Raw genomic sequence first — 14,985 nt, forward strand, 5'->3', positions numbered from 1 at the left:
CTAACAACTGAACATTACTGCGGCTCAAGTGATAGCTCTAGCAAGAGCAGTGACACTGAGTGAATAGTGACTTGACTTTCGCCTTGCAGTCAGTGTGTTCTACTTGCTAAATATACGCTTTTTTCTATCTACATATAGTATGTGATGTGTTGCTTGAGCAGTAGCTTTGGTGCAGCCCTTCCTGTATCAAATGGGCGGGCAATACGCAAGAATTTTTTTTTTTTTTATGGCGGGCTGAAAGCGGGGGTGCGACTTATATGCAGTGGCAAGTTATCCACACGAAAATACGGTAGTTTCGGTGCCGGTGCCACTACAACCTACGGCGACAAATCTCCGTAGTGGCCGCCAAGTTCGTCCACGCCCCCGCTTTTCTGGGACCTTTTGCGGTGCAGACTACATCCAGTTAGAAGACTGGTTGAGTGTGTCCTCAGCCCTACACTGCACAAGCGTAGTGCACAGGAAGTCACCAGAAGACTTCTGGTGCACATGGGGTCACCAGAAGTGTCCAAAATTGAGTAGAGGAATGTGGGTCAAATTATCTTCTACAGTGGCATTGGCGATGGAGCCGCACAAGCGTTGGCAAAGCAAGCATATGGACGACCACTCCGCCCTGACGACCCAGACTGTGCCCGCACCAGACAATCCCGACCCACCAGCCAAAATCCTGGCAGCCAAGAAGGAGCGAAGGCGCACCCTTTGGCGGCACATCCCCACCAACAACCACCCATTGCCCCGAGGACTGCCACGGGGGGCTCAGGTCCTCATCCACAAGGCACGTGCGGGAGCCGCATTGACAGAAGACGTGCTCGCCAAATGGTGGGCCAATCACCGATGCAGACCCGGGGCTACTGACGACAGTGACGATGGCGACCAGGAACAGGGCCCATAGTGAGCTGTTCCACATGCACCATGGAAGTGTGCCCAACAGTGACCCCCTTGCTGTGGGAGTGCCCTGGCTACCAGGACCTCCGTGCCCAGTACCTGCCACCGCACATCAACACCCTGCACCAATGGGCCACCCCCAACAACAACAGCCGCGACACACTGCTCTCCCTCTGGGCGTTCGCTCACGAGGCAAGCATTGATCGTCGCATGTGATTGTGGATGTACACCATATACACGCATGTGTGTACGCACTTCTTTCTTTTCCTTCTGTCTTCTCTCCTACACCCCTATTAGGCCAAAGAACGATCCTACAATAAATAAGGACATTTCATTCAGTGATGACGGTGTTTAGTTCCGATTCGATTGGTCTCGCTGGTACCGTTCTGTAAAGTGGTATGTCACTACACGTGAAACCTGCAACGTCACAACCTCCCGACTACCGCACGCGAGTATCAACGCCTTTGCTTGGTGGTCAACCCATGCCAGTACTGTGGAAGGCTGGCCAGCGCTTGCTTTCTCTACAGGCATCACTGAGAAGGAACGTCAAGAGCTCCTTCCTGTGCATTGTAGCGAAGATAACAGCACCAACTGCCTACAGAACAGCCTGCACTGGTTTATGTCGCGTGAACTGATGCACATTGGAGTGAATCACCTGAAACAAAACTGCATTGCGAGCTTCAATGCTGCTGCTCCTACAACTGATTGATTGACCAACACATACAGGAGCGGGAGGGTATGTTGATTCTCTAGCTGCCTGACATCAGCTTGCTGCTAACTTCTTTCCATTTTTATAAGTAAGTCAATAAAAAATTACAGTAACATATTACTGCTGCTGTTTGGAACTATTCAGTTAAGCAGTAGATTCATAAGATGGTCGAAGGCTGTTTCGGAATTAAAGGCCCTCATTTGTTTGAAAGGCTGTTTCTGAGCATAGGTCAAGCCTAGACACCGACAGAGGTTACACAAAAGTACAGCAACACAAGTCATCTTTCCTCACAACATGCCATGCCTTCACTATAACTTGAGGAAAAGGCAAATACACCAATCAAGGGCCCTTCCTCAAGTCCAGACAGAGTTCTGTCGAAGATGTTCACCTTAACTATAACTTCCACAAAAGCAGGTGGCCATAGTTGAGAAAAGTTGTGGAGAAATAACCCCTGTTCTTATTCCGCATGCAATCACCCCACCTGTGGTGCTAATTCTTGTAGCTGTTTATGAGGATCCGAAGAAGAATGAAAATGCTGATGACAGGCATTGTTTCGTTTCTTCAGTCATTACTCGTTGAGCTTAGGTCATGCAAATAAACCTCAACAAAGTTCCCTTCTTTCAGATTAGGTATAACCCCCTGTGCATCAGTAAAATCATGTTTTTTTTACGGAACAGCCAGTTCAAGTTGATTCTGTTTCTACCTCCAGATAACTTCCAACTCCACAGAGTCACGAAATCCCCATGTAGTAATTGCATTTAGCTGACATTGCATGCATTTAATGAGTAGTTTTCACCTACCTTACTTCACAGGTAAGCTTTTAAAAGGGCCTTCTAATCGCTGTTGCAAAATCAGAATGCAACAAAGAATTAGGCTAGCCAAACTACCAATCAAAATAAGAAGAAGGACTCAAGAAACAAAAAGGTTTTTTTGGCATTCAAAACAACTAAATTTATTAAGCTCGTCAAAAACGCACACAAACAAAAGGTATAAAGTAGTACAATTGCATTTGTTTGTGCTCTACAAAAACAGCCTTGCCGAGCACGAAGGCACAGTAAGCTCCAGGTCAAATAAGTTAACACAGACTCGAGGTGCAACAGACAGCAGGTCTCGACAAAATGAAAAATGCAAGTACATCAGGATCACCCTGCGTGAGGCGATAAGATAATATGAGGGAATTTATTAGCAGCATCAAACTACTAAACACGCTATCTTGTGGCAATACTTTGTCCGCTCACCTGATTACATTCAGGATAAGGGAAACCTGGCTGCAGTAATCGAGTAATTCAGCTCCCTCACCACAGCACTGGCATGAATGTGACCACAGATCTGACAATGTATGTGATGTAAACTACCATTTGCTCAAGAAAAATTGCCTCGCATCGCAAATAAACACTTCATTCTGAGCACTAACAAAGTGAAGGTAGAAAAACACTGATGTGGCTTTTACAACGGATTTTACAATCAACTTTGGTAGAAGAGAAACACGAAGAAAAAAGAAAAAAAAGAGTAAAACTGTGCATCAAACAACTCTGTTGCAAATAGCCAAACAGCGATTCAAAATACTCTGTGCTCAAAATACAGTTGGTATAGTAGCGATTGGACACCGGCAACATTGCTTGTGTCACTAATTTGCAAAATGAGTACAAAATAATGACTGTCGAAAGGACTACACCCAAGTAAAAGGCACCACACGGGCACTCGCATGAAAAACTGCTCAGGTTAGTAGAATGCCTGTGGCTGTGCGCAATAAAAGTCGCCAAGTAGAGACTCCAAGGCCATTCTCTCAGCTACTTCTTTAGTACGAAAAACTCTCCAAATTCGAACGACCTTTCCTCGCGAAATAGTCGAACTGAATGTGTCGACGCATTCATACTTCCAATCTTAGTACACAGACGTCAGATTAGGTATGAAACGTCAAATGAGCAGCCTCTCCAATCGCTCTTTGCAGCAGAGAAACAAAGCATTGCTTTGCCGTGACTACATCAAACAGTTGTTTCAAAAGTGAATATTAAAGTACACTGGCGCCTCAAATTCTAAACTACCACAGGTGCTATGTTCTTCTGTACCGTAATACTCCCAGCACCGTGGTCGTCCATCAAAAACTATCAAATTACAGGTCGTGCGACAACTGCAGCTGCTTTCCCACAAACAACTGTAGTTCAGTGGGCTTCAATATCTTGGGCAGTGATGAAATGGACTTAATGCTCGCAGATCAAATGCAAGGCAAGCTCTCTGCCTGCCTCTAATAAGGCTTATTTGCAGGCCTTCGCTTGAGCACAACGCACAAGTGCCAAGTGATTTCAATTGCAAGCGACTTACGCGGTTCATTCGTGATTGGCACTGCGTTGTGGTATACAAAGAAAGAAATGCACCAAGGAGATACGAAAGCACACTAACTGTGTGCACTTCAAAGTCTAAGAAAAGAGGTGTGCCCCAGTAATATGAGCAGATATAATATTATAACTTTGTCTACTGTGATAACTCGTGGCAATATTGTTTCAGTTGGTCATAAACTAGGGACATTGACAGCCTTCAGTTAATTTAGAAGAAAGTAATTTTACTTGTAGTACCCGAAACTAAAGCTTCTCACAAACAGCATAAACAATAAAAGGGCACTTGAAACAGAACTACGTGAACCTACTTGGATTGAATTTCCCTCCCTTCACATACGTTTACCAGTCGTATATAAGTTCGCACATCAACGATGCACCATGCAAAGGTTGCGTTCACAGCCTGCAAACCACATGTCCCAAAAACAACCATTTCAGAAGTGCTGCTTCAAAAATGCTACCACTTCTTCAAGTAAACCTAACAGCGATAGTATTGCTAACGAGATTGCAATGCCAAACCTAGTTTAACTGACGGGAGTTGGCACCCATAAAGGGACGCTCAATTCAGCATATTTATGCAAGCTCGCTCAAAAACAAAGCACAGTTCTTCCGTCTACATCCTACTTCAAAACAAAGCACGCTCGAACTACCAAAAATGAGTATAACACCCTCCCTCACCTACAACCACCACTCAGACGGAGTGAGGAAGCGCTCAGATGTGAAAACGAGGAGGACATTCAGTCGTGAGCACACCTTCCCCAGCATCACAATCGCATCGTCTCAATAGTAAGACGCAGATCTCGCGTCTCCTTCGACCAACCTGACAGTCCAACTGCAATCTCTTTGCAGAATGATGCATACTCAAGCTGCCATCCAGAGCAAAAAAAAAAAAAACCCATCCACTCATTCAATCTCCAGGCCTCAACTGATGACCAAAAGGCTACTCAGCACTGAGTCACTCAGCCAAACCTTTTTAGGGAAGCCATCAACCCTCAGTTAAGCCTATCAGTGGGAATGTTCTATGAATTTAGAGGCCAAGATAGAGGAATAGAAGAAGCAGTTATATATAGGTGACAGGCTTTTTTAAAAACACAGGCATTTTGACAGAGGCACCTTAAAAAGGCCACGAAGGCAACATACAGCTCCGTTTTAGTCTAGTCGAAAGATCACGTGTTTTATAGTACCCTCAGCACTTGGTCAGCAGCAAACAATGCTTCATTTGCTGAAGAAATTCAACAATCAAACCTAAAATTTCAATTCTCCCACTACACACTATGTTTTATGTCACAGAAACGATGTATTAGAGGCAGGTACCTAAAGCAAGAGTTAGTAAGACGACTCCTACGCAGTCACCAAACACTGCAATCCAGCAGGAACTGGAAGACTGCCAAGAGGCAAGCCAAAATGCGGTTCCTTATCACTGGCCTTCCTAGATGAGACAGAGATATAGTTCGGCAATTTCTCAGAGTATCTATGATCAGACATGGGCATTCCATATTTTGTTATGGTTCATAGTGTGTGTTTCATGAGCGAGACATTGGGTGTGACTCAATATACAGGGTTATGTAAAGGGCAGGGTCGCTCGTGCCGGTTGGCTGGTATCGTTTCAGAATTCTCTGCACGGCCGATGTAATGTCCTCCGGTGTTATGGTGTACATGTTTACATGTTCATTCAGAATTTCTGCTTTTTAACTCATTATTCTTACTGCTATAAAAAAGGTTATCACTAACTTTCAAGCACAAATAGCTCATTTTGAAGATGTAAAATCTTTGTATCATCTTTGTAAAATCTTTGTAAAATCAAATGCGTATAAACGCATTTGATTCTGTCGGCCACAGCCAATTGCACACGTGGACTTCACCGCATTGTAACTCCACTGCTACATAGTAACTGGTGATTCACAAGTCTAGGCTCTGTATATATTATTACTACATCTTCTTAGAGTGAAGTTGGCGTTAAAAGTGGTATCAGTGTCAATCTAATAGGGTTATCTCTCGAGTGCATCAAAGTTGCATTTTGCCTTCATGGCCCCTTTAATTAATAACATACTGATGCTTTTACTTTGCTCACTCAATTCATCATACAAATGCCGTGAAGCAGCCCACAAAAGTATAAGGGCAAAGCTGTAGCACTTTTATTTTCATTATTATTTGCAGCCCCCTACAACAGAAAAAAAAAAGTACAAAGGTTGGCAACAAGGTGTTCCTGATATTGTTTCAGAGTTTTGATTAGGACGGTAAAGAATATGCTACGCTGAGGCCCTTTTCTGAACAGATGTGCACTCATGCGACAGACTGGACTGCTAAGCCTACTTGGCATGCTTCCGCTATCTGTACCACTGTAGCACCTTGAACCTGACGCATCACAGTTGTAAACATCTGCTTTTCTTTTTTTTTTCAGGGTGGGATTCAACGAATTTGTTTCTCTCCCTCTAAGCCTAACAAGTACAAAGTCAATCACAGCGATGCATTCGGCAGAAAAGAGGCAGCTGCAATGCAATGCCATCTGCTAGCACGTTTGAGAAAAACATTCCGATCTGGCGTGCCTTTGTATGCTTTGCAGCCATAACGCCAGTGGTCTCCCCTTAGGTTGTCTGCAATGTAGTCCAAAGCTTATTTGCAGTCCAAAGCTCGCTTCAAAACAGGACCCTGCTTTCACCATCAGGCTTTGAGGAATGGATAGATCCCGAACACATTGCAGAGAGGCCATACAGCACACCGAGATTTCAAAACGACAAACAACAGAAGAAAAGGGGACACAAAGTTGGCCATGACCTGCCCCAAACAAGAATCTTACTCACTATGCTAACCCACTCAGAGCAAGGAACTGGCTTCAACTCAGCTCCCTGGCAGTGTAAGCTTTGTGCCTCTGGACAGCTGAGCTGCCTTTCCGCGTTTCCCAGGGACATACAGAAAGCAGAGGCAAGTTGAGCCTGCCATCACAGCGTTAGCGCTTAATAATCACGCCCGGGCATCGCAAACAACGGAGGTATTCTTTGAATACTACAATCGAATGCGTCGCCCAGGCATTCGCTACAACCAACCAGCAGCACCGAAGTGAAAGACGTGCCTGTCAATCAATGTCACCCACCATGATTACGGGGTTTTGTTGAGACGACCGGGTTTTGTTGAGACGAAACGCCACTAGCTAAGCTAGAAACAGCAAAACATCAGCTGGTAATGAGCCCACAACTGGGACAGATCCCACACAAACCATCAGCATGACAAGTGGCCCTTTAGTTCCCTTGTCACTGCAGTTATGTGTGCCCGAATTACGAAAGGAAAAGTACTGAAGAAGGGCTCGTTATGCCCAAGTGCGCCTAAAACACAGAAAACACAACAAAACTGTAAACGAAAGGTGCTAGCACCATCAAGCACGCACAACTCACCGTTCTAGAACTGTGGCTAACAACAAAACATGAGTCCCAGAATGGCAGACACCCTAATCCCACTTATCTGCGGGCACGAAACCAAAAACTCTCCCACTAAAATCGGAAAGGCCACCCCTCCAATGGGGCTTTTCGTTCTTCAGGGAGAAAGTCCTACTGGGTGCCAGAAAACCTACAGTAGGGGCGATATCTCGCAAGGCCTCACGTGATTGGCTGGGTGCATGAAAACGTCGCGAAGAATGGTCTCGGTAGCCAATCACGTGAGACCCTACGAGAAATCAATCCCACCGGAGGTTTACTGGCACACAGCAAAATTCGCCCCCAGTTCAATTACAAGTGGCGACAAAGTCTGCCACCATTCCTTCCTGGTCACCCCTTAACACTGCACAAGAACACTGAAACACTGAACGGGGGGGAAGCGGGGGTCGGTACTACAGCCCCTCTCAAGGGGAGACAGATATCAGCTGCCCATACACCTCGTTCACAGCTCCACTTCAGAACAGCGCCACGGTGCGTGCTATCTTGGCTATCACCACGCACTATCACAGCGGATGCGCTTACAATAACAGAATACACAAATTTGTTCACTCATTTGTTCAAACAGACCTCCTGGCTAAGGACAGAAGGGCCGATGTGATCATACTGTGATCCCCACAGCACTGCACTGTCCATAGAAGACAGGTGACCAGAGCACGGGAGTGCTAAGTGTCACCTTATCTAAATTAAAATGAAACTGCACCGCAAGTTGATGCTCTGCAAAACAATGTCCAAGCAGGCGCATCCATTTCTTCTACCCAACCTGGCTCACTTATCACACCCAACAATGGGGGTCCCATTAATTATCTTAATTATGCCACGTCATCTAATTTAGCCAAGTAAAGGAACAATAAACATTACACTGTTGCCAGAGGGATCTTATCTCCACCATCCTGTGGCTTAGCTGCTATTCTGCCAGGGGCACCTTCACTTCATCCCGGATTCCTTACCTAACTATGCCAAGAAACAAAAAAACCCATAAAACTGCCCAGAGGGCTCCTACCTCCCTCATACTGTGACCTCCCTGCTATCACCCCTGTCAGGGGCCCCCTTGTACAATCTAGCCAAGAAAAACAAAAAGAACCGCGGGAAGAGGTATCCCACGTCTCCCTCGTACTGTGCCCTGCTCACTGGGCCACCGTGGTGGCAGGGTGTCACCTCCCGGGGTGACCCACCTGTGCAAGGGGTGCCGGCAGCGGGGGCGCGGGGGGCGGCGGCAGCTGCTGCAGGAGGTCCACGCCCGTCACGTGGACGTCGCTGGGGAAGAGCCGGCTGCCACCGCCGTTGGCCCGCTTGTCCCGCGGCGGGGGTGGCCGCAGCAGGGGCACCCCGCACACCGTGGCACTCTTGGGCGCCGCCATTGCAGGAAGGACGTGGTTCACCCCCGACGGGAAGTGCCTCGGAGACACCTGCATGAGGGAGACAGCAGAGTGCAGAGTTCTTCAATGTACGCTGCGAAACACGGCTTCGGAATTCGGGCAGCAAAAGCACCCCCGCTCGTTGAAGTGGAGGGGCAAGTTTATTGACGCAAAACATCGGGGACAAAAACTTAACTTTGCTAAACATTCACTTCATAACACAACTCGCTGAAATAAAGCTTGCTTCTAAAATTAGCAAGCAAAAAGTTGGGTACTGTTTACTTATGCTTCCAGAGATTTTTTTTTTTTTTAAGACTTCCAGCAGCAGCCATCACGAGCATTTCAGTTACCACAGTGGAATCTCGACGATACAATTCTGGGTGATGCGAATTTCGGGATGATATAAATTTCTGAGAAGTCCTGGTGAAATTGCATTGTTTGCCATGGGAAAAATTTTGGGTGTTACAAACGGACCTGCGTGACCTAGCAGATGATACAAACGAGCCGGCGAGGCACCTGACTGCCGAGCGAGCAGGCGATGGCAATGTACGGGCTCTCTCACCCCTCTGTCACTCTTCCTCCGGGCTGCTGTTTGAGCGCGCACGCTGCACTGAGTAATACATTCATGTGTTTGAGCTTTTTGTGTGTTTGAACAAACACATGTGCGGAAAAGGACCCGTCCCCGCACGTGTCTCCGCCGTAACAACCGGTTTAGCTGCCGGTTCGGCGGGTCCTCCGGCAGCCAAACCGGTTCTTACGGCGGAGACACGTGCGGGGACGCGTCCTTTTCACACATGTGTTCGATCCTGTGAACCGCATGGAGCGTTTTCTGCTCACGAAAACGTGCCGCACATGCCAAAGATGCACTGACGCCATCATGGAACAACCGGCAAGCTGCACGAGGCGCAGCCGGCAGCGGCAACATGGCAGCAGCTTTGCCCGCAAAGTAGTGCGGGGTGCTTAAGCAACCGCTTCTAACCGCTCTTAAATGCCTCTATAGGCGCACACAAAGTTGCTTGTGCGGTAAAGGAGCTGATAATGAGGGCGAATACAGTACTATAAACCATCCCCCGTGCCGCTAGTGAATGCGCCCGTGAAATATCTGCTGGGGTGGTGAGCCTAAACATCTCTGGCAGAGCCAGACGACTGTCTCGAGCGCTCGAAACTGCCACCATGAGGCACATGCTTCCCCACTGGCACAAATCGCCAGGCTCCTCCTACTGCCGCGCACGTTGCTCGTCATTTTCTGACTGACGCTGAAGCTGCCGTGGGCGCAGAATCGTCGACGCAGGCGTGAAATAGATTCGATCCCACACGCAACGCCGATGTGCATATATCGCGTGAAAAAACGCGCCATGCGGTCACAACCTGACTGCTGCGCCGTGCAGTTAGCTTGGACACTGCGAGTGAGGAGATGAGCGTGAAGTTTTATGAGCCCCAGAAAGGACTGCTCAGCAACATGGAGGTTTAAATAATAAAAAAAAAAAAAAAAAACGAAAAACATTGCAGATGTCTTCACGCGAAAGTAAAAAGAGAAATAAACGATAACTTTTTTTAGTGCTCAATTTTTTTGTCTGTGTTGGTTCATATTGCCGCGAACCATGTATAAATTTATTGTTTGTTTTTGCTGCCCGGCCATGCCCGGCTGTGTTATCTGCGTCCCAAGCGAAGCGCGTCTTCCATTCTGTATTTTTATGCCACACGGGCTATCACGTTCAGATAAGCAGACTGTCTCGCCCTAATGTCACTAGCCAAGAATGATCTTCTTTAATCTACAATGTTCTGGATGCAAATCGACGGTTCCAGAAACGCTCGCGCCAAGAGATAAAAGCCTGCAGAGCAGACGCCATGGCATTCTAATCACCGACACCAGTTTACGCACGTCACTTTGTTGATTGCTGTATCGCCGCCTTGTATTCTTTGAGTTGTTAGGGGAGCACAAGTTCGCTCCAATAAACTTGTTTATCTTGAAGACAACTGCGTCGTCTTTGCAACATGACAATATGAATTTCGGATGATACGAATATTTCCCATGGTCCCGCGAGATTCGTATCATCCAGGTTCGACTATACTTCCACTTTCTGCCGAGAGATGGCAGGCTCAGCAACTGGTGCCAAGCTGGCCCCTGTTCGACCTGTTAGCCCCCAGTGCAGGAAGGCCAACTGTAGACCGGTTTTTGATACATCCAGTCCATAGGGAGTTTCACAACTGGTGTGTATTGAGTCACTCTGGACATAGTGAGGTCCAGTTGTGGCAGATAAAGTGAACTAGAAGCTTGGGACGGTGCGTTCACAGTTACACTTCCTAAGCTGGTCACCAGCGGGGCAAGCTGCAAATGTCTGCAGGGCAGAAAATTCAGAGTTGCCACCGGACAGACAACTGCCTGTCCCCCTGCTGTTGTCACGTTGATGCTTGCCATTTGTTACGACTTACGACAAAACTCGTGTTCGTTCTATTTGAAACTCCGGCTCTCTGCATCTCTTTCTTAGGAGGGGAAGCTTTGGACCTTCAACTTGATGCAGTTGCATGAAGAGTCCTGAGCTGTTCTGTACCTACAATATGCATCCCCCTAGCAGGTTAGTTTCATTGGTCATAGATTATTTCATCTAACCCTAGGCTGACAATCACTTAAGAGTACGGAAGTGCTGCACATCAAGTGCTGAACCAGTTTTCCCGAACCAAATGACATACCTTTCACATGTTCAGAAATGCGGACGTCTTAGACTCGATCCCTGCTTATTGATTTGATTGATTGTAGGGTTTAACGCGCCGCCGCAACGCAGGCGATGAGGCGTGTTTCCCTATTTATTGAACCCAGATATACTGAATTACTGTATACATCAAACAGCCTAAAATCCTTTTGGAAATCATGTGCGAAAGCAAAGCACTGTTGTACACACGTATCAAACTCCCGTTGACCGGCACATTTGACATATCAAACCCATTTAGCATTACTGCAATGGTAACAAGGACTTGGGGAATGACTTGGTGGAAAGGCAATAGAGGAATGGACAAATTGACTGAAGGCACTCAGTTTCTACATGCTTGAGCAGCGACTAGGTGGGGCGTAATGCCTATTTTTTCTGCTCACGGCACCGTGTCACATGTTTCGGATCAAGGGTTGCGAAAAAAAAGGGAAGGATTTGTATTTTGAGACAAAGGCAGACATTATTCGATGGGTGGAGGCCGGTGAAATGGAGTCGTGGGTTGCAGACGCTTTTAGAGCTCCTTGCACCCCTTTTGAGCATGACACTGCACAACAAAGCTGGCGTAAATGCGAAGATGCCGCAGTCCAGCCGTTTCGGGACGCGTCGGGCGCGTGCTCCAGCAACTTTTTCCGCAGAATGGCTTTGTAATGGCTCCAGAAGACAGGTGTTTCGACAGCAAAGATGATCGTGCTGAATACCCCAACAATTAATTTTGAGAGCTGTCAGCATTTCCATGCTCCATCCCAGATAGCACAGCAGCACGCGATTTCTCAAGTATTAATAAGCATGTGGAGGCTGTGGCTGATTGTAGCGATGCAGAGATTTTGGCGAACTGCGCCAGTGCTGAAAAAGTGGACCCTATAGTGGCTTTGACGAAGACACAACTCGCAGCACTGCACCAAACAAAAACACTTCTGGTTTCTCTCAGACACATATAATTGAAACAAAGTAGCACCGTTTGTAACCTTGCCAGTTTCTCCTACTGCAGGCCAGAATCTAAACCAACATGCAGATAAAGAAATAGAAGAGAATGGCCACGGGTGGAGACACCAACCCATTATAAGACCACTAAACTTCAAACTCAATAGACCCATACTAGGAAGATGGACCAATACACCTATGAGTGTCAGTAATCCAATAGGCTCCTGGTATCTTCTGCCAGTAATTTTTTCTACGGTTACGGCACAAGCTTTGGAAGGATAACCCGCCCACTCACCTTCCGCGCAGCCTCCATTTTGGCGTCGAGCCAGTCGAAGGCATCCGGCTGCGACGGAGCCACCTGTGGCTGATGCTGGGTCGGAGTAGTCCGATAGTGGTTGTTCGGAGTCGACAGCAGGTCGTCCACGCTGAGCGAAGGGCAGCTGCTGACGCGCGACAGGGGAGCCGTGCCGTCCCCGTCGCCCGTGACACACGAGTAGTACCGGTCTGAGGAGCCATCCAGGTTGGAGTAGGAGGGCCTCACATCCAGCGTGCCCAAGTTGTAGTAGGGCCGCTCACCGCTAGTGGCAGCCGCCGCCGAGGACACGTTGTAGTACGTCGCGATGGACTCCCCGACGTCGGGAAAGGTCAGGCCCCCTCCGGCAGGCTTGCGCACGGGGGACTCGTGCGGAGGCGGTGGTGCAAGCTGGAGGGTGGTGTCGATCTCGCTGCACAGGTCGATGAGGACCCCTTCACGGACGGGACTTGCCTTGTGTCCGGGAGACCCCAGAGGCAGCGGCTGCTCGGGCGATCCGTTGGTATCTGCACCGAGAGCCACTGTCAAAAAAAAAAAAGTTATACTCTATGTGAAAGCTGTCGGAAGTGCATGCAGAGCAGTGATTCGCCATAATGGGATGTAGTGCCATTATCTGCTCACCACTATGACCCTACGTATTTCAAATTTCCCACCTTCGCAGTGCTCGCGCGTTCCCTGCCTGAAACTGCGCCAGCGGGAGTTCTAGTCTTTGTGTGCTTGCTTTTTCTCCCGCACGTGCCGGTGTTGCACTGCCACTTTTTTTTCGCTTACTATCACTAAAACCAACCCAACGAGCATTCCCACTAAATGAACGCAGGTGCTGCTGGTTAGTTGTGTATATTTTGCCTCAAATGTACCTACAGTTTTCTTTGCGCTAAACGGGGAGGTGTGGGGCAAGCGCGAGCGGTTCACGAGTTTCGAACGCTTATGACAATATAAACCGCTTGGCTTTCGAAGCCTCTGGGTAACGCCGCAACGACAGCCACTACGACGGAACGCCGTGCGGCTCTACTTGGGTCCACCGAGCGAACTGAGACGACAAGGCGAGCCCCTAAGGTGCTCTGTACTTAAAATTCATGTAACCCCAGTAGTGACACCTCAATAGCCACATTATAACTAACTTAACTGATTATCGTAACAAATGAACAGCTGCAACAGGTAATTGTTCTCCACCACTGCGGTGTTGGCTGTAGGTGAAAACGCTTACATTGAGGGATAGGCACAGGTTCACACGAACAGCACTGAAGTTTACGTGTGATGGACACACAACTTAGGAAACGAACAGAACAGGTGATGCACAGGCTAGCAACTAAATTTTTAATAACGTGAGCGGTCGTATATATACGAATGCCACCACTTCGGAAACCACTGTAATGTATGCGTCACATCTAGGCTCAACAATGGCATGGACGAAGTGCTGACACAGTCACCCTCAAGGCCCAGCAAAGAGCTGTTACAGAACTTTCACCGGTATGTACAAACATATAGGCTCCGTGCATTGGTGTTTTGAGTGTGCCCGCAGCGCCGCCGAACAGCGGCGCCATCAATAATGGGATGTTCGTCAGCCCGAAGGGGCCACGATATGGGACAGAGATTCAGCAGTCGTCGCGAGAAATCCAAGCTAGTAATGCGTATTTCTGTGAACAGTTGGGTCTACAGCTCCCATAACATTTTCAAAAACAGCGCAAGCATGCTGCCAAAAACGTAGTTTCTCTTGGTTCCCTTGAAATGAAGTGGAAAGGCAACAGCGATGAATCCGCGCAGTGTGACATGCAGCGTAAACAACGCCGACCGATGTTTTGCCATAAATGTTCGTTTTGCTGTTTCCTGTGAATGTGGTTTATACTCAGGGATCCTGTTTCTGTGCACGTCCGCTATCAGCTTTGGTGGGACTTGCGACAGCTGGTGCCCGGCGAAATGCACGTACGCAACGCGGACTTCATCTGGAATAAAAACAGCGTGCCAGAACACACCCAATCTTTCCTGCGTACTACGGAATTTGAAGCAGAGTAATGCTTGACATGAAGCTGCAGGGATTCCACAGGCAACCACCCCAGGCTGAACAACGAATGGGCCATAAATATGCGCGTCAATCACGTTGGAGCAGTGACGGTGTCGGACTTTTTTTTTTCTTTTTCTTAGTCGCTGGTCATATGCCTACCCCAGCATTTTAGTATTATGTTTCGCTTATGGTCTAACAAGCAATGACTGATTCCTCTTGTGTATTACGGTTTAGGAAGGGTCATCCCCTGGATCTGCGAATGTTTATTACCACAGAGTAAGATAAAAAGGAGCACCGACTCACTCGTGGAGCACAGTGTAGATGGTGCGGCGAA

General features: G+C 47.8%; 1 protein-coding gene across 3 annotated transcripts in view; it reads right to left on the reverse strand.

The window, feature by feature from the left end:
• The window catches only part of Ack (activated Cdc42 kinase), a 90,505-nt gene that overhangs the window by 16,433 nt on the left and 59,087 nt on the right, over positions 1 to 14,985 (reverse strand). For all 3 annotated transcript variants that reach the window (XM_077683769.1, XM_077683770.1, XM_077683771.1), the window contains 2 exons: positions 12,632 to 13,170; positions 8,525 to 8,758 (listed from right to left, as the gene is read on the reverse strand). In XM_077683769.1, the coding sequence (XP_077539895.1) occupies positions 8,525 to 8,758; positions 12,632 to 13,170 (773 nt within the window). The remainder of the gene's footprint in view (positions 1 to 8,524; positions 8,759 to 12,631; positions 13,171 to 14,985) is intronic.

Source organism: Haemaphysalis longicornis, unplaced genomic scaffold, assembly GCF_048455015.1.
Source record: "Haemaphysalis longicornis isolate Haplotype H1 unplaced genomic scaffold, Haemaphysalis longicornis Haplotype H1 scaffold_9, whole genome shotgun sequence".
Classification (NCBI taxonomy): domain Eukaryota; kingdom Metazoa; phylum Arthropoda; class Arachnida; order Ixodida; family Ixodidae; genus Haemaphysalis; species Haemaphysalis longicornis.